This window comes from Equus quagga, chromosome 19 (assembly GCF_021613505.1).
Source record: "Equus quagga isolate Etosha38 chromosome 19, UCLA_HA_Equagga_1.0, whole genome shotgun sequence".
In the NCBI taxonomy this organism is placed as follows: domain Eukaryota; kingdom Metazoa; phylum Chordata; class Mammalia; order Perissodactyla; family Equidae; genus Equus; species Equus quagga.
Window position 1 is genome coordinate 15395779 of NC_060285.1, and position 17501 is coordinate 15413279.

The 17501-nt window shown below is 51.1% G+C and overlaps 1 protein-coding gene across 1 annotated transcript in view; it reads left to right on the forward strand.

Moving 5' to 3' along the window:
- The window catches only part of SYN3 (synapsin III), a 453079-nt gene extending 435578 nt beyond the window's left edge, over positions 1-17501 (forward strand). Inside the window, exons 10-14 of the mRNA XM_046646801.1 lie at positions 1876-1978; positions 6496-6630; positions 7510-7597; positions 13848-14139; positions 17369-17501. Of these exons, the coding sequence (XP_046502757.1) occupies positions 1876-1978; positions 6496-6630; positions 7510-7597; positions 13848-14139; positions 17369-17501 (751 nt within the window). The remainder of the gene's footprint in view (positions 1-1875; positions 1979-6495; positions 6631-7509; positions 7598-13847; positions 14140-17368) is intronic.

The window sequence follows — 17501 nt, forward strand, 5'->3', positions numbered from 1 at the left end:
CCCCATGGGGTGCAGCCAGTAACTCACCTGGAAGTTCATCATTCGCAAACAGCCCCTAGAAACCAGTTGCCTCTGGGCCTAGTCCAGACTCCCATCTTCCCTTGAGAAGTAACCTGATTTGTGAGGGTGTCTCAGGGCACAGGTCTCCCTAAGCTGGAAGTGCCCCGCCACTCAGCCATTGGTGACAAATATGGGGACTCTGATCAGAGATCCCAGGGGGCTCTCAGAGCTCCAAGGACCAAAGGTCGTCCCTAACGTGGCTGCATGTCAGAATCACATGGGAAGCTTTAAAAAGTCACAGATTATTCTCACGTGGAGCGGAGCCCCCCGTATCTAGCTGTTTGTGTATTTGCTTAATTCTCCTGGTGATTCTGATGCACAACCGGAATCAGGCCTCCCCATTTTACAGAAAAGGAAGAGAGGTGCAAGCGAGAGAGGTCACACCAAATTACTGAGGAAATTAACACAAGAATCCGGGGCCCCGGTCTCCCACGCTGAGGGAGAACAGGCTGGGATGCGCTCCAGCTGAGAGGAAGAGTGGCCTGCGTGGACTGTCGGGTCAGACAGGATCTGGGTGTGGAAGCAGGCACAGGCACTTAGTAACCTCTGAGCCTCAGCCTCCTATCAGTAAAATGGGTTAAACCTTCCTGATAGATTGTTGTGGGGCTTAGAGAGAATGAGGAGTCCACCCCCCACAGAATGCTTGGTGCATAATAGGACTTCAAAAGGCGTGAGTTTTCATCCTTCCTTTTACTTCCGTGATCTCCTGTGCTCCTTGCTACAGTGGAAAGAAAGAACTGGACTGAGTCAGGAGATCCCAGTAATCCTGGCTCTATTACTGCCTTGCTGTGTGACGGCCAAGCCACTCTCCCTCTCTGGACTTCAGTAGGCACTGGCAGATAAGATGAGAGAGCTGATTCTAAGAGCACTTCAGCCATGATCTCTCCTCATTCCAGGCCTGATGGCTCAGAGACACAAATAGATCTCAGAGCAGGCATGCCCCGTGTGACCCTGGAGAGTGGGGATGGAAGCCAGAACGTCGACACAAAGTCCCCTGTGACTCCCAAATCCAGCCACCAGAAGGGAAGCCAAGTGCAAGCCCGGAAGAACTCTCCGGATACAACCATCCCCTTGTTGCAGGGTCAAAGTCCAGCGTTGAGATCTTTCCCCTGCAAAGCAAACTGGCCTTGCAGCCATCAAGTGGCTGGAAAGGGAACAAAGTTCCAGAGGGCCAGGCCCCCAGCCCTGCAGCCCGCCAGGCAGCCCTGCTGCCCGCCCCCAGGCCCAGAGGAGAATGCGCCCTTTGTCCCTCCTCTGACCCGGGCACTGGGGCTGGGAGGGCGGCCTGGGAGGTATTTCTGGAAGCCTTGAGCAGCTTTCTCAAGGGAAAAGGACTGCAGGGGTGGCTGGGTGTCCGGGATGGCTCCCAAGGGGGTCAAGGCAAGCCCCCTACTACTGTGGAAGGTTCTGGGTGGTGGGGGTGGGGGCCATGTCTCAGACCTCTCCAACTCTCATTCCTTCTCCCCCTCATCCTGGCTTCCTGGTTCCCTTTCTCTCCTCTCTCTGTCTCTGTCTCACCGTCCATCTCTGTCTCTGCCTCCCTTTTTACCCATTCTGTCTCTCTCTCTGCCTTCCTCCCTCTCCCTCTGCTCCTCCCTCTATGTGTCCCTGTCTCTCCCTCTGCCTCCCTGTCTCTCTCTGTGTCTCTCTCTCTTTTGCTGCATCTCTGTCTCTCATTATCTCTTACCTTCTTGCTCCATCTCTGACGGGTGCCTCTGTGTCTCCGTGTGTCTCTCTCTGCCTCTCTCTCCCTCTGCCCCCTCTTCCCTGCTCCCTCTCCCTTAACGCTCATGGTCTGTCTGTCCATCCTTGCAGGTACAGGCTGTGGGTAGACAGCTGCTCAGAAATGTTTGGCGGCCTGGACATCTGCGCCGTCAAGGCCGTCCACAGCAAGGATGGCAGAGATTACATCATCGAGGTGAGGGATGCAGCAGGAGGCTGGACTGCCGCAGCTCCTGGGAGGCCTGCCAGAGGGAAGGCCCCCGAGTGTGATCTCTGTGGTCTGGCTTGTGACGGGGCGCACGCAGCACAGGCCTCAGTGTGCAGTTCCCCCTAGAGACTTCTCATCTGCTGCCCCCACTACCTCCCCATCCCCGGCCAGCTGTATCTAAAGCCTTCGTGCCAGGGGTTCTGAGCTCCAGAACCCAGGCGCCTCGAGAGGCCCGGGCATGAGGTTGGACAACTTTCCCCAATCTGTGGGCCTAAGGGTAGGGGAGGAGCATCAGGCCAGGAGTGGGCAAGACTCTGTCCCACTAGGCCTCTTAAATCTTCTCCCTGTCCAAGTGTATAAAGAGGACACACTTCCCTGGTCACCATGCTGAGAGTCCATCGTCTGTTCATTCAACAAACACGTACTCTGGGGCCACAGTGGGCTAAGCACAGGCGTGGCTCTGGAGACTCAGCCATGAACAAGACAGACATGGGGTGTGCAGGCCGGCAGGGAAGGATGACAAACAGGTAATGGCAGGGCACTGAGGGTTAGGAAAGGGGACAGCCCTGCAGGGATGTGGATGGAGGGAAGGATGGTTGTGAGAGAGAAGCTCGACAGGGGCTGTGGGTCCTAGACCCTCTCCCCCAACCCTCCTGCAGCCCTACCACCCCCTGCCATCCTCCAGGACTGCCACCGACGCGTCTCTGTTGTCCTACACCAGCCCCACCCCCAACTTCCTCTCCATGCTTCTCCCAGTCCCACAATCCCCCTCTCTCCTCCGTGACTCCTCCCGTTTCTCTCCTGTTCCAACAGTCCTCTTCTACTCCCCATAAATCCCCCTTTGTGTTTCTCCCAATCCCACAATCCCCGTCTCTCCTCCATGAACCCTCTGTGTCTCCTGGTCCCACGAGCCGCCTCTCCCCTAACTTCCTCTCCATGCCTCCCTCTATCCCACAATGCCCCTCTCCTCCATGACCCCTCTGTGTCTCCAGGTCCCACAATTCTCCGCTCTCCTCCTCAGTTCCCTGCCCGCCCCCCCCCCAGCTCAGGGCTCTCCACGGTTTCCCGCAGAGTTCTTCCTTCTCCCCCAGCTTCAGTCTCCGCACTCACAGCCCTCCCGGCCCTCCCCTCCCATGGCCTTCTCCTCAAGCCACAGCAGAGGGGCAGCACTGACACAAGGCCAAGACCAGTGAGGGAGCGCTCTGCACCCCCCCGGGTGTGGGCTGCTAATGGGAAGCACATGGCCGGGGTGACCACAGGAGCCAGTGCATCCTCCAGGCCCGCATGCCCGCGCCCCTCCCCGGGCCCCACAGCATGGCGGCAGCAGCCGACTCGTCGGGTGGGAGCCCTGCTGCTGTCCTGCAGCCCTGCCAGGACGGCATTAACACCTGTGCCCGGAGAGTGGCCACCCCTGGAGGGGCAGGAGAGGGCGCCCAGGGCACACACGGTCCCTCCCCCTCCCGGCAAAGGCGGGGAGCTCCCACAAGGAGTACATCTGTATTTGCGGGTTCAGTCCTGCTCTGGAAACAGCTCTCCCCGAGTCCAGGCACCGCTGTCCCTCTGGCCTCCACTGGGCACTGTACCCGAAATTCCTACAGGGGCCTCATCTCAGAGGAGACATCAAAGGGGCCGGCATCTGGCCTGCACACTTGCCTCCGAGCCAGAGCCAGGCTGCCCCTTGGGGGACCAGTCTGCACCTTCTTGAGGAGGCCCTGGGAGCTTCAGATGGAGGGTGGGCCCCGGCCTCCTGCCCGGGGCACTGCCTCTCTCCAGACCCTCCTGCCTCCTGCCTCTGCACCCCCTCACGGGACCACCAACATGAACTCAGCTTTGGCACACACACAAGCATTCATTTGTTCCTTCACTATCGAATCCCCACCCCGGGCACAGGCCCCGAGCCAGGGAGCAGGGACACAGCAGTGAGCACGGTGGCAGGGACCCTGCCTCCCGGAGTTCCATCCAGAGAGGTGACCCTCGAGCAGCAGATGCAGGACCCTGGCCTCCTCTGCCCTGGCCCATGGCTCCGCCCCTTCTCCTGGCTCCACCCCTTCTCCTGGCATTGGCGTTATCTCCTCCCCCAAGGGCTCCGCCTCTTAGGAAGCAAAACTCTGAACCCGTGGGCCCAGACTGCCTGCCTTCAGACGCTCGGAGGGCCAGGGATGAAAGCGCTTTCACATAAAAACAAAAGGCAAAATTAGTGGGTTTGGACTTCAAAAAACGAGAAAACGACTTCTCAGAAATGTTCCAGGAAAAAAAAAAAGATGGCTTTTCAGATTTTTTTTTTTTTTCTCAAAAACATGACAGCATTGATTCCCTTGTTTTGGGGTTTGGAGTGGGATGGTGGGAGATGGGGAGCTTGCTACCGGGAAGAGAAAAGGTATTTTCCCCAGCTGGGAAAAAAAGGCAGAAGAGATGCAAAAATACTGGTTTCTTCATCCACCTCTGTGGTGAGAACACAAAATTTGTGTGACATGTTTTGTGAAGATCCTCACAGCGAAATACTCAGGGGAAAGACCCTTGAACTTGACCTCCATGACCTGTCCAGAGAGTGACATTGCTCACTGGAAAAATGTTTCCCTGGGGAGACCAGAGTGTCCACTTCCTTAGGCTGTGTCCACCATGGGGATTCCAAAATCCTCTGACCTCAGGTTCCTCGTGGTGGCTGTTTTCCACTGCAGGGAACGTCGGAAACAGAAACCAGAACAGAGAGGGGTGGGCAGCGTCAGGGGGAAGGACAGACCTGTGCACACTTAGACACACCCCACAGTTATAACTCAGCTCGGCCCACGTTGACCGAGAGACTGTCTGTGTGCCGGGCACTGGGATCCAGGATGCCAAGGACCCAGGCCCAGCCCATGAGGAGCTCAATGCGAGGACAGTTTTCAGGACCATGCAAGAATCAGCATTCACATCCTTGAGTTTCCTTTCCAGCTTCCCAACCACATTGGGTCCCTAAAAGTCCCAGCCGGAAGGGCTTCCCAGCTGCCCAAACCCCTCAGCTTACGTTGAGGAAAACAGTGGGCCCACAGAGGAAAAGTACGTGCCCAAGATCACACAGCAAGCCCGTAGAAGAACCCAGGCCTGGAACCCAGCTTTCCTATTCCCGGTTCTTACCACAGGGAGCTGTTTCAGCGCTTCCTAGTGATGCGTCCCTGACCTTGCTGCTGCTTTGACCCTCAGTTTCCTCATCCTTATGATGAAGATAATGATAGTCGCCTCCACCAAGAGTTATTCCGAGATGTGTGTGGATCATCCACACCCAGTGCTTAGAACAGGGTCTGGCTCATAGTAAGTGCTCAATAAAATACAGTACTTATTAGGATCCTGATCGTTATGAGCAGGACTTGTGACAGGACTTTCTAGTCCTCCATTCAACAGGGAGTCATTGAGGGCTTACCTGTTTAACAGGCCTCAGGGCCCATCCCTGACCTCAGGGGCCCATAGTGTGGTTGGGGAGACACGAGTAAACAGGAGATGACAGCACTGTGGGGTAAGCTCTCCAGTGGGACGACCAAAGTGAGGACAGCAGGAGTACAGACGAGAGGCGGCTCCTCAGAGCTTGCTCAGTCAGAGAGGGCTTCCCAGAGGAAGGCTCGCTGGGTGTCTCCTGATGGATGAGAGTTAGCCAGGTAAAGAGGGAACGGAGGGAAGAGCGTGCATAAGGACCTGGACGGGAGAGAGGACGTGGTGAGTCCCCAGCTTGGGGAAAGGGGAAACAGACAGTGCGTTTGGTGGGCTGGGGGGTGAACAGGACTGGACTCCCACAGCGGAGGAGGAGAGAGGGGCTGCCAAGACCTTCTGCAGCCGCCAGTGACTGGAGAACCACCCAGATCATTGGCCCATGTGACTTTGGACAAGTCCTCTCCCATCTCTGGGCCTCAGTTTCCCAGCTGCAAAAAGAGCAGGATGGGTAAATGAACCCCTCAGGCTTTGCCTGCGTTGAGAAGCAGCCTGCTTGCTGGGGAAGGAGTTCTCCAGGCGAGCCCGGGAGAACAGGCCTCTCCTCTTCCATCTTCTCTGAACCCGGGGTCAACTCCAGCCCCTGTCATTTTTGTTGTTGTCATAATCGAACCCCCACCTTCACTGCTTCCGGCTTTGCGGAAAGCCTTGACCTTGGGCCAAAGTTCAGGAGGCTGGCCCTGACCCTGGGCGAGGGGCCAAAGCGGGAAAGGAGGGGCCGGAGACTGGCTCCCCAAAGAAAAGAGCAGAAAAGGTCAGCAAAAGCTCCCTGGCCCTCGGTGGCGTTTCTGTAGTGCCGCGAATGTGGGTTGAAGTGAACCGAATCCAGGGAGTGGATTAGACTGAGCTGACGGGAGCTGACGGGAACTGGAGGCCGCCGCCGGGCTCACCCAGCTGCAGGCGCCGGGCTGGTGTTTGCGTGGAGAACATCGCCATCTAGTGGTCACTTCTGTCCAGAGCTCTGAGCCCGTGCTCCTGGGACGCCCTGCCCAGCTGCCCGGCTACACCGAGCTAGGGGTCCCTCAGGCCTCCTTTCTCTTCCGCAGGTGATGGACAGCTCGATGCCCCTGATTGGCGAGCACGTGGAAGAGGACAAACAGCTGATGGCCGACCTCGTTGTCTCCAAAATGAGCCAATTCCTGATGCCAGGCGGCACAGTGCCCTCGCCACTGAGGCCTTGGGTGAGGTCCTGGGGAGCAAGGAGACTTTGTAGCCATGAGACATGCTGGGCTGTCTGGGAATGGGGAGCCCCAGACCCAAAGGAGATACCCCAGGAGGGGACCACTGTGGGGAGAAGGGAATGGGCTGTGGACGGAGGCTGGGCACCAGGGAGAGCCTCCACCTTCTCCTGACGGGGGAGCTGGGGGGCTGAGGGGCCCTTCCTCCCTCCACCACCCTGGGGAGAAAAACCTGTTCTCAACTGGGCTTTGGGCATCTGTGGGCAGAGACTATGAACTTGAGAAGCCATTTGTCCCTTCTGTGCCCTCCATCCTGGGCCTGAGCAGGGAGCAGTGTGTGTGTGTGATTGTGTGCATGCATGCACGCCCCCGTGTACACACATGCCCCTCGTGTGCTCCCAGGGCACCAGTTAATAGAGACTATTGTGTCTTCCGTTTCCCCATCCCCCAACCTCAACAAGCTCCCGCAAAGCTCCCCCCACCCCACCATCCTCTTCGTGGATTACCAGACCATTCTCCAAAGAATTTGCCAGCTCTCCAGCTTTCTGGAAAAGCAACTGTCAAAACCTGCTCCCCTTTTTCTCCACAAAAACAAATCCAAGATAATAGACGTCAGAATAATGGTTATACTTGAGGGGGTTGCTGTCTGGGAGGGGACACAGGGCTGCCTTCTCCACTGGAAATGTTCTGTCCTGATCCGAGTGGTGGTCGCATGGAAGTTTACACATGTAAGAATTCATTGTGCTGTACACTTAAGAATTGTGCACTTTATGTAAGTTTCACCTCAATAATGAAAAGATGTTTATTAATCCTGCCCTGCCGCCCAGGAAGTAAATGGCTGTGGTGATGACAACAGGCTTCTTTTCTCCTCGCCTGCTCTAGGGTCCACAGACTAAACCAGCAAAATCCCCCGGGCCAGCCCAGCTGGCGCCTCCGCTTGGACAGCCCCAGGCACGCCCACCCACCCAAGGTAGGACCCATGACAAGCCACCGAGAGAAACCATCCAGGGAAGATGTTGCAATGCACTGAGGGATCCATGTGGGATTTCCAGAAGGCACTCTGGAAAAAGCCATCTTAATACTTTATCCGCATAATATGTGCACTCGCTCCATATGCAGAGTGAATGAGACTGTGAGGTTTGTCACCCCCTAAAAGTCAGGAGAGGAGGAAGGGAAGACAGAAAGTACCTAATATGTGGCAGGCACTGTGCTAGGGACTTCCCCCATCGATTTTCCCGTTTTCAGCCTCCCAACCCCTCTACCGTGAAAACTCAGTGTTTCCTTTTTGCAGTGGCGGATGTCCAAGGAAGCACAAGAAAGTGGTAGGTGGACAAGTCTGGCCTCTCAGATCTTCTAGAAAGTGTCTGTTTCTTAGCCACTAGTGGTGCCTGATGATAGACTTATGAGCCAAGCAGCTAGAGTGAGAAGGAAAGACAGAGGGAGGGCGGGAGGAAGGAAGCAAAGACCTTTCTATCTAACCTCTTAGACTGAAATTGTTCCTCAAAGGGTACTCCAGCATTGCTATGTAAATGCCACCGTTTGTTAGAAAATGGATAAACTATTGATGACAAGAGGAAAAGAACGCGCAGCAATAACGAACTTTCTCGCGGAATGTCAGCTGCTTGGTGCTCTTGCCTGCCAGCCTGGGAAGAAAGTCTGCCTGCACCTTTTTTGCGCGGAGCTACAGAGCAGCTTTGCATCAAGAAGCCAGGCCAGGCAGTTTCCCGGAAATCTTTTAAGGATCTGCTCTAAAACCCATCAGAAAGAAAGCATCACTATCATGTGGTGGTCCTCCCAGCTTTTATGAAAGTAACGGATTCGTTGCTTCATGGGAAAATCGGCCTTGGGCACTAAATGGCTTCTCTTCCACAGGTCTTAGATAAAATGCCCCATTCATCTTTTTTTTTTTTTTTTTGTCTCAGCTTCTCTTCTTGGGAAAGCAGAAAGCATTCAAGGAAAGGGAAATCGCATAACTTATTCCATTGTGGACAAATGAACATTGGGATTCTTCTTCAGGCAGATAAACGTGTGTTTGAATTCTCTTCCATGTCTCAGTACCTTCACAGTCTTATGCAACTGACAACACTTCTCTGAGCCTCAGTTTCCCCAATGATACAAGAGGAAATAACAGCTGCCCTCTTTAGTTCTGGGGAGCTGTCTATGAGATATTGCACGTGAAGCAGTTAGTAAGGGGTCCAGCACAGAGCTAAAGCTTACTATGTGTTAGCTCTTACTACTGATATTTACTATTAATAACTATTTGTACAAGGCCAGCCCAGTGGCGTAGTGGTTAAGTCCAGCACACTCAGTTTGGTGGCCTGGGTTCACAGGTTCAGATCCCAGGCTCGGACCTACATACCGCTCGTCAAGCCAAGCTGTGGTGGCAACCCACATACAAAACAGAGGAAGATTGGCACAGATGTTGGCTCAGGGACAATCTTCCACACAAAAAAAGAAGAAAAAACTATATAACTTTTACAATTAAAAACTTACTATTAACTTGTGTCTTCCTAGCTATTCTTAATGATTATTATCATTAACAAACCTTATAATTAATTCAGCCCCACTGCCCTCGTGCCTAACTCTAGATAATTCTAGAGTTATAAATGTGCAAAAATGGCTTATTCCTCCCCCTGCCAGACTCTTGGCTGTGCCTCTGCCTCAGGACTGACTTTTTAAAACACATTTGAACAGAGCCCTTTTAAAACAGAGAGCTACTGTGTTCTGGTTTCCTCTCCAGCCCAGAGTAGGGACATACTTGATAAAGAGATATTATTTTAAGAGACATGAGGCCAAACACACTTTTAGTGAGTTGAAAAACAATCCATTTAAAACTAATTAAGATAATTAAAGAAAATGCTCATTGAATTAACATGCAGATTTAAAATAACAAGGCTAATTAAAAAACAATGCTTTCATTGAGTTCTCAAAATAACAAGATCACATTATTAACTGGTTTCTGAACTCACTGTTCATTTTCAACTCAGTAAAGTGAAGTTTTCTTTTAATGAGCCTCATCGTTTTTGAGCACCCATCCTACGCTTAGGCAAGTACATTCTGTATATGTTAATGTTTTTTGTACGTGTCCGAATAAAAAATACTAAATTGTTTGCTTTGACAGGAAGCTGAAAGAAATAACTAGAGTGTCTCTTGATGGATCCGAGGTGTATAATAGGGACCCAACGAATAGTTAATGAGTGAACGAGTATCCAGATTTTTCAAGATTGTCGGCTCTGGGGGTAGGGGGTACTTAAGATAAAAGTAGAAAATAGATATTTTCTTTGACCTGCAGTGGGTTTAAAAAACAAAAAAGTAAGCAAACATTTAAAAATCAAGAGATTTTACATAAACATCTAGATTTCCAGCTTCTCTTGATAGAGCAGAAGCTCTAGAAACAATGGGCCTGTGTTCCTACATAGCAACTGTCCGCTGACATTTACTAGCAGCTGCTCCTCTGCGCTGGGCAAGGCCTCCACCATTTGCCTCAGGCCCTACCCCTCCCTAGTGTCACTAAGAAAATTGCTATTTTCTTTACGCTTACACTTCTTTCGAGAAAGAGTTCTCTGAACTATGTTTTTATCTCAGGTTGGGAAAAAATTTTAACGCCCCATAGTTTTTCTGACACTCAGTTGTTTTATTTATTTATGTACCTGCCTGGCCCTATCGGTGTTTGAGTTTGAGATCAGTGGTCCTCCAGTCTCCCGGGACAGATAGTCATGAAAAGGTAAAGAATCAAAGCCACACGCCAAACTGGTGGCGCAATTCATTCCATCGTAGGAAGTGTTGCCAGGCTCACAAAATTGTCCAGATTGGGAGGGATGTTTGATGGCTATTCCAACGACCTCACTTTACAAACAAGGGCCCAGAAGCTCAGAAAGGAGAAGTGACTTACCCACGTCACAGAGCAAGTGAATGGCAAGGCTTGAGTCAGGACCTGGGGCTCCTGCTGGAGGATGGTGGGGGGCCACCAGACATGCAGGTCGTGCCCTCCGCAAATGTGCCCGGCGAGGTGACATCTGAAGGGGAAGATCGGCTGAAATCTAGTCCTTCTCCCCTTGCGCCTGGCTCAGAGCTGCCTCCACCTGGAGATTTTTAATTTTCTTAATTTCTTAATTTGCACAAAGATTTTGTCCTGTGTGGTAGAGTAAAAGAAAGGAAAAAAGAGAAAACAAAACAGGGCTTTCGAGTCAAAGAGAGCTAGGTTTGAATTCTGACTCTTCTCCTAGTTAGAAGTGACACTTTGAGCAAGTCACAGTATATCTGGGACTCAGTTTCTTTGTAAAAATGGGGGTGATGATAATGCCTAACTCACAGAGCTGTTCCGAGGATGCACAGCCACAGGCCGGGGACAAAACCGGTGCTCAGTAGAGACTTGTGGAGCTCAGATGTAGAGGCCACATTATGAAAGGCCTACAGAGATGGGCTCTGGCCCCTTGTAACTCTCAGTCTCCTAACCATCTAAAATGATGTCTACAAAGCATGGCGAGAATAACCACGGTGCATCTCCCTCTCCCTGGAGCAGGCGTGTCCTGGGGAGAAGAGACCAGCAGGCAGCCAGTCTGCTCTGGCAAGATGCAGTTCACCCTCGCAATCCTGACACCCCAGATTAGACGGTGAGGAGAGTGCTGCTAATTTGCTCAGGGCTTTGGAATTCCACTCAAAGTCACTTCTGGGTGGCTAGCCGTCCCCAAGCTTACGCTGCCCCTGTTCTTGTCGGTAAAAGGTGATACGCTCTGTGCAATGACGGGGAGAAGCCAAGATCCTCTGCCAGCTGTAAGTGGCTGCTCCTTCTGGTATGAAACCTTAATGAGGCTCAGTTCTCACTTCTATGTGATGAGAAGAATGGTATCTTTCTGACCAGCCTCTCTCTAAATCAAATGATATATTGCTTTTGAAAGTTCTTAGAAAAGTTTGGAGAGCTATCCAAAAGTAAGGGATAATTCTTCTCATTGTTTCCAAAGTAATGTATCTTCAGTGTGAAAAGCATCAGTGAGCAAAAGAAAGAAAATAAAAATCCTTCAGAATCCCACCACTTTTGTTTTTTGTGTGTGTGTGAGGAAGATTGGCCCTGAGCTAGCATCTGTTGCCAGTCTTCCTCTTTTTGCTTGAAGGATATTGTCGCTGAGCTAACACCTGTTCTAATCTTCCTCTATTTTGTATGTGGGACACTGCCACAGCATGGCTTGATGAACAGTGTATAGGTCCAACCTGGGCTCCAAACCTGCACACCCCAGGCTGCCAAAGTGCTATGCCACTGCCCCGGCCCCCAACTTTTGTAATCACTGCTCAGTGCCTCATTACTTGAAGCATGGTCAGCAGAAGCATCACCTCGGAGATTTTTAGACGTACAGGATCACAGACCCTGCCGGTATCAGTCGGCTTGGGCTGCTGTAACAGAATACCGCAGAATGAGTGGTTTCAAGAACAGACATCTATTTTCTCACAGTTTAGCAGCTGGAAATCCAAGATCAAGGTGCTGGCAGGGTTGAAACTTCTCCTCATGCTTGCAGACAGCGCCTGCTCAGTACGTCTTCATGTGAACATTTCTCTGTTTGTATGCACACCCCGGTGTCTCTCTGTTCTTAGAAGGACACCAGTCCTATGGGATCAGGGCCCCATCCTCATGACCTCATTTAATGGTAATTACCTCCCTTAAAGGCCTGTCTCCAAATACAGTCACACTTAGGGTTAGGACTTGAAGTTATGAATTCAGGAGGGGCCGGGGGTTGGACACAATCCAGTCCATAACACCACCCGGACCTATTGTATCAGAATCTTTATTTTGACAAGATCCTGGTGATTCCCATGCATATTAAAGTTGGAGACCCACTGATTTTACTGTGTAACCTTCCACCCTTGCTTTTTTACATAGCTTTTTTTTTTTTTTTAAAGATTGGCACCTGAGCTAGCAACTGTTGCCAATCTTTTTTTTTTGTTTTTTTTTCTGCTTTATCTCCCCAACGCCCCCCATACATAGTTGTATATCTTAGTTGCAGGTCCTTCCAGTTGTGGGATGTGGGGTGCCTGCCTCAACGTGGCCCGACGAGCGGTGCCATGTCGGCGCCCAGGATCCAAACCCTGGGTTGCCGCAGCGGAGCGTGCGAACTTAACCACTCGGCCACGGGGCCAGCCCCCACATAGCTTTATACATATATGCCAATGTAGGGGAGGAAGACATTTCCTCTTCCCAAATGTGGGTTCGTCTGGCCGGAGAATGAATTAAATTCACATGAGACAGAATAGCAAGAGAAAATTAAACAAAGCTTTATGAGGAACCATGGCCCGGGGCCTCTCTTCCCGAAGGAAGAAAGGGCACCGAAGAAGTGGGGTGCACGTGGTTTATATACCCCCAAACAGGGTGTTTCACATGTGATTGAAATGTCCCTTTTACAATAGTCACAAGGCCACTCTGTCAGCACAGAACTGGATGGAAACGACAGATAGGTCTGCTGTCCCAGTGGCGGGGTTGCAGGTGTGTTGCCTCGGGCTGGGGGGGGGGGGGGGGTGGTCACAGATGAGCACCCCACCGCAATCAGTTCCCAGCCTAAAGAAAGATGCTTAATCTTTAAGGAAATGCCAACGTTGGGAGGGGGAGGGAAGTCAGTTACAGGAGGTTACCAGACAAGCACAATAAAATGCAGATCTAAGTCCTTGCCTTTGGCATTGATTAAGAGTTTTTAGAGAGAAGGTCATCACCTTTCTTCTTCCTGGTACAGAGAGGGAGGCACCTTTACAGATAGAGATTTACCTTACAAATGTAAATGTGTCCTAACGAAGGGCAAGTTCCATTCCTCAGAGCCTCCTTCCCTGTCCCAGCTTATCAAAAGAAATCAGCCTCAAATAATCCTGATGCCAAAGAGACATATCCTGGGGTGGCCAATTCCAGGTCCCCACACCAAGATGGAATAAAACCATAGGTGCTGTTTTATAAGCTGCTTTTTTTGTTGTTGTTTAGCAGTATATATTTATCATATATTGTCAACAATATCCCATGTCATTTAGCACTATTCAGCCACATCATACATGATGACCACAGGGTCTTTTGTTACATGGATGTATCTTAATGTCCCTAATCAGTTCCCATATGGTCAGGCATTTATACTGTTCTCAGTTTTGCACCGTTATAAAAAACACTGTGATGAACATCCTCAAAGCAATGTTGGCACACAGCCATCTTTATCCTAGAAAAATGTGGGTGTAATAATTTTTTTGCCCTGTAGGGGGCCCTCGCCAAGCTCCGTCTCCTCAGCCCGCAAGGTCTGGAAGCCCCTCCCAGCAGAGGCTCTCCCCACAAGGCCAGCAGCCCCTGAGCCCCCCGTCCGGATCTCCACAGCAGCAGAGATCGCCAGGCTCTCCACAGCTGTCCCGGGCATCCAGTGGCAGCTCTCCAAACCAGGCCTCCAAGCCGGGCGCCACCCTCCCCTCACAGCCCCGGCCCCCCATTCAAGGCCGCAGCACCTCCCAACAAGGTGAAGAATCCAAGAAGCCAGTACCACCCCACCCCCATCTCAAGTAAGTGCTTTGGGAATTGGGAAAGGTCTAGGGTGGAGCTGGGGTGTGGGCAGAGCTGGGCTGACTCAGGGTCAGGGACCCAGAGACAAAGACCCACTGAGGCCTCACCCAGACTTTAATAGGGAGCAGCGGGCCTAGTGGATGGAAACTGGGGGGCAGGCAGGGCTCAGCAGGGTGAGAGTATAGACTAGGCCCCACCATGATCCTCCATATGCACCTGCCTCTGTAATTTCTTGCTGCATAACAAACTACCCTGAAATTTCGTGGCTTAAGAAAACCACCATTTCCTTTGTTCACAATTTTTTGGCCCAGCAATCTGTTCTGAGTTTGGCTCAGCTGGGAGGTTCTTCTGCTGGTCTCTTTCTGCAGAGTTGCTAGATAAAATACAGGATGCCCAGTTAGATTTGAATTTCAGATAAGCAATGAATAATTTTGAGTCTGAGCACATCCTCCAATACTGCATGGGATATACTTATACTAAACACGTATTTGTTTTTCATCTGAAATTCAGGTTTCACTGAATGTCCTGTATTTTCATTTACTGAGTCTAGCAAGCCTCCTCTCCTGGGATCATTCGTACGACTGCGGTCTTCTGACAGCTTAGCTGGGGCTGGATGGTCCGAGAGGGCCTCACACACACATCTGGTTGTTGGTGTTGGCTGGCTCTGTGGGCCTCGTCCTCCAGCAGGCTGGGCCCAGCTTCCTCACATGGTAGAATTCCATCCCAAAAGGGTAAAGGAGAAGCTTCAAGGCCTCTCGAGGCCTTAGAAGCCTCACAATGTCATTTCATTCCGTCACATGCTTTTGGTCAAAGCAAGTTACATGGCCAAGCCCGGATCCCAGAGGTGGGGAAGTGGACTTCTGATGGGAGGACCTGCAACGTCACCTTGCAAACGGCCAGACCACAGAGCCGGGAGGAACGGTCGTCATCATTTCTGTAAACAAACCAACACGATACACATGCACATCTGCTTTCCTCCCGACCCCGTCACTTGGTTTGAGGTCAGAAAGATCCCAAATGTGTTTTCTTTGGAAAGTTTCTCCCTTCCTTCAACTCCAAACATGAATATTGATAATCATAGTTTCACCACTGGCTTCTGTTGTCTTCCTACTATGTGCCAAGCACTTTACCTAGTCGGTTTTCTTTTTTTTAATTCTCACAAGCTTAGGAGTTAATAACTATTATTATCCCCATTTTACAGATGAGTAATCAGAGAAAGAGATTAATAACTTGCCAAGTTTCCACGGTTAGTAAGTAGAAGAGCTAGAATTGAACACACGACGTCCAGTCCACAGGTCATGCTAAGCATATTGTTTCAAATAGGTAATACATTCACATGGTTCAAAGTGCTAAAAGATATCAATGATATCAGAAGTATGCACTGAAAAGCCTTACTCCCACCTCATTCCCATCCAATGCTTTCCTGCGTCCTGCTCCCCAGAGGGGGCCGCTTTTGTTACTTCCTTGTGTATTTGTTCCTCCAGTGTTTGCTTATGCAAATACAAAAATATATGTTCTGATTCTTTCCCCCCACTTTTTAACACAAATGGTGGTATTCGCTATCCACACCATTCTGCTCCTTGATTTTTACATTTAACAATAAATCCTGGAGCTCTTCCACTGAGTTCATTATTCTCCTTTTCACAGCTGTATAGTATTCCACTGTATAGTTGTACTATAATTTATCTAATTAATCTACCATAAATAGAAATTTAGTTTGCTCTTACAAAGAAGTTGAAGTGAATAACCTTGAGCACACGCTATTTCTTATGTGTGCAGGATCAGCTGTAGAGAAAATACCTGCAAAATGTTATTGTTGGATCAAAGGATAAATGCATTTTTATTGATAGATATTCACCAGTAGCCCTCCAGGAAAAATGGCATAGTGATTGACAGCACAGACTCTGGAGTCAGACTACCTGGGTTCAAATTCCAGTTCTGCCACTTAAAAGCTGCGTGACCTCAGAAAAATTACTCACCCTCTCTGTGCTTATACTTCCTCACTTGCAAAATGGGTACAATAGTACTTACCCTACAAGGTTATTATAAGGATTAAAATTAGTTTATGCACAGTCAGTGCTTAGAACACTGCTGGCATTATACAGGCATATCTGTGACAGCCTCTCACCATGTGAGAAGATGCAGCCCAGGTAATGCCAGGACAGGCAAGGGCTGTGGGACTTAAGCCAGGTTTGGACACTGACATTATGGTAATCTGGCTAGAAACACTTAAACCTCCTGGTTTACTGCTCTCACGTATTATTTGGTTCAAGTCAAGTCAGCAGGTGTTTATCAAACACTCGCTCCTCGCCTAGTGCTGGATAAGGACCCGCACAGAACAAGCGAGGAGTAGAAAAAGATAGTCCCTGTTTTGAAGAGGATTTCGATTTGTTAATGGGATGACAAGACTGTGCACGGATCTCTTAAACTCGTGACACAGCTGTATCACCACCACCCCTGACGGTGAGCCTCTTGAGGGCAGGGCCTGAGTCACGTTCAACTCTGCAGCCTTGCCCCTGGCCCTAGAGGGGCGCAAAGGGCGTGCTCAGCGAGTAGCTGCTGCAGGCTGGCACTCTGCAATCCCTAACAGCAGGCGCCGTGGGAATCCCAGGGCAGGCTGGAATCCGCGGCAAAGGCTTTGGGGAAGAGGGGGGACTTGAAGCCCTGAGTGACAGCTGGAAGGGCCTGTGGCGGGCTACACCCACCCTCCCTTTTACCCACGAGGTAGAGGATGCCTGAGCAGTACGCTGCTTGCCCACGGCCAGAGGGGTCAGATGGCAGAGCGGGCTCTGCAACACAGGCCTCTTGGTTCCCGGACTCGTGCTGGAAGCCCCGGGAGGAGCAGCCAGGACCCCACGCTGAGCCAGCACGTTACCCTCCACGAAGCGGGTTTGTGCACACAGGCAGGAGAGTGGTCAAGTTACTCTCTAGTAACCCTGCCTTCTGAGCAGCCTGGTGTAGTGGAAAATGTGAGCCTTGGCTGCTCCCCTATCACTTGCATGAGCCCCAATTTCTGTACCTAAAAAAGGAGGGTACCCATGACCACATGGCAGGCTCAGTGATGTGTGTGATGTCAGTCACGGAAGCGTTGGGGTGTCTGGTTTCTGGTCTTAATATCCTCCTGATGACCAGGCTCACCCAGCTGGCTTCCAGGCAAGACCCCCACAATTCATTTCCTTGGGGGTCCAGGCCCTGTCGCTCCCAACCCCTCTCGCCTTTCTGTTTCAGCAAATCGCAGTCCCTGACTAACAGCCTCAGCACGTCTGATGCGTCCCAGCGCGGGCCCCCCAGTGAGGACGAGGCCAAGGCCGAGACCATCCGCAACCTGAGGAAGTCATTCGCCAGCCTCTTCTCAGACTAG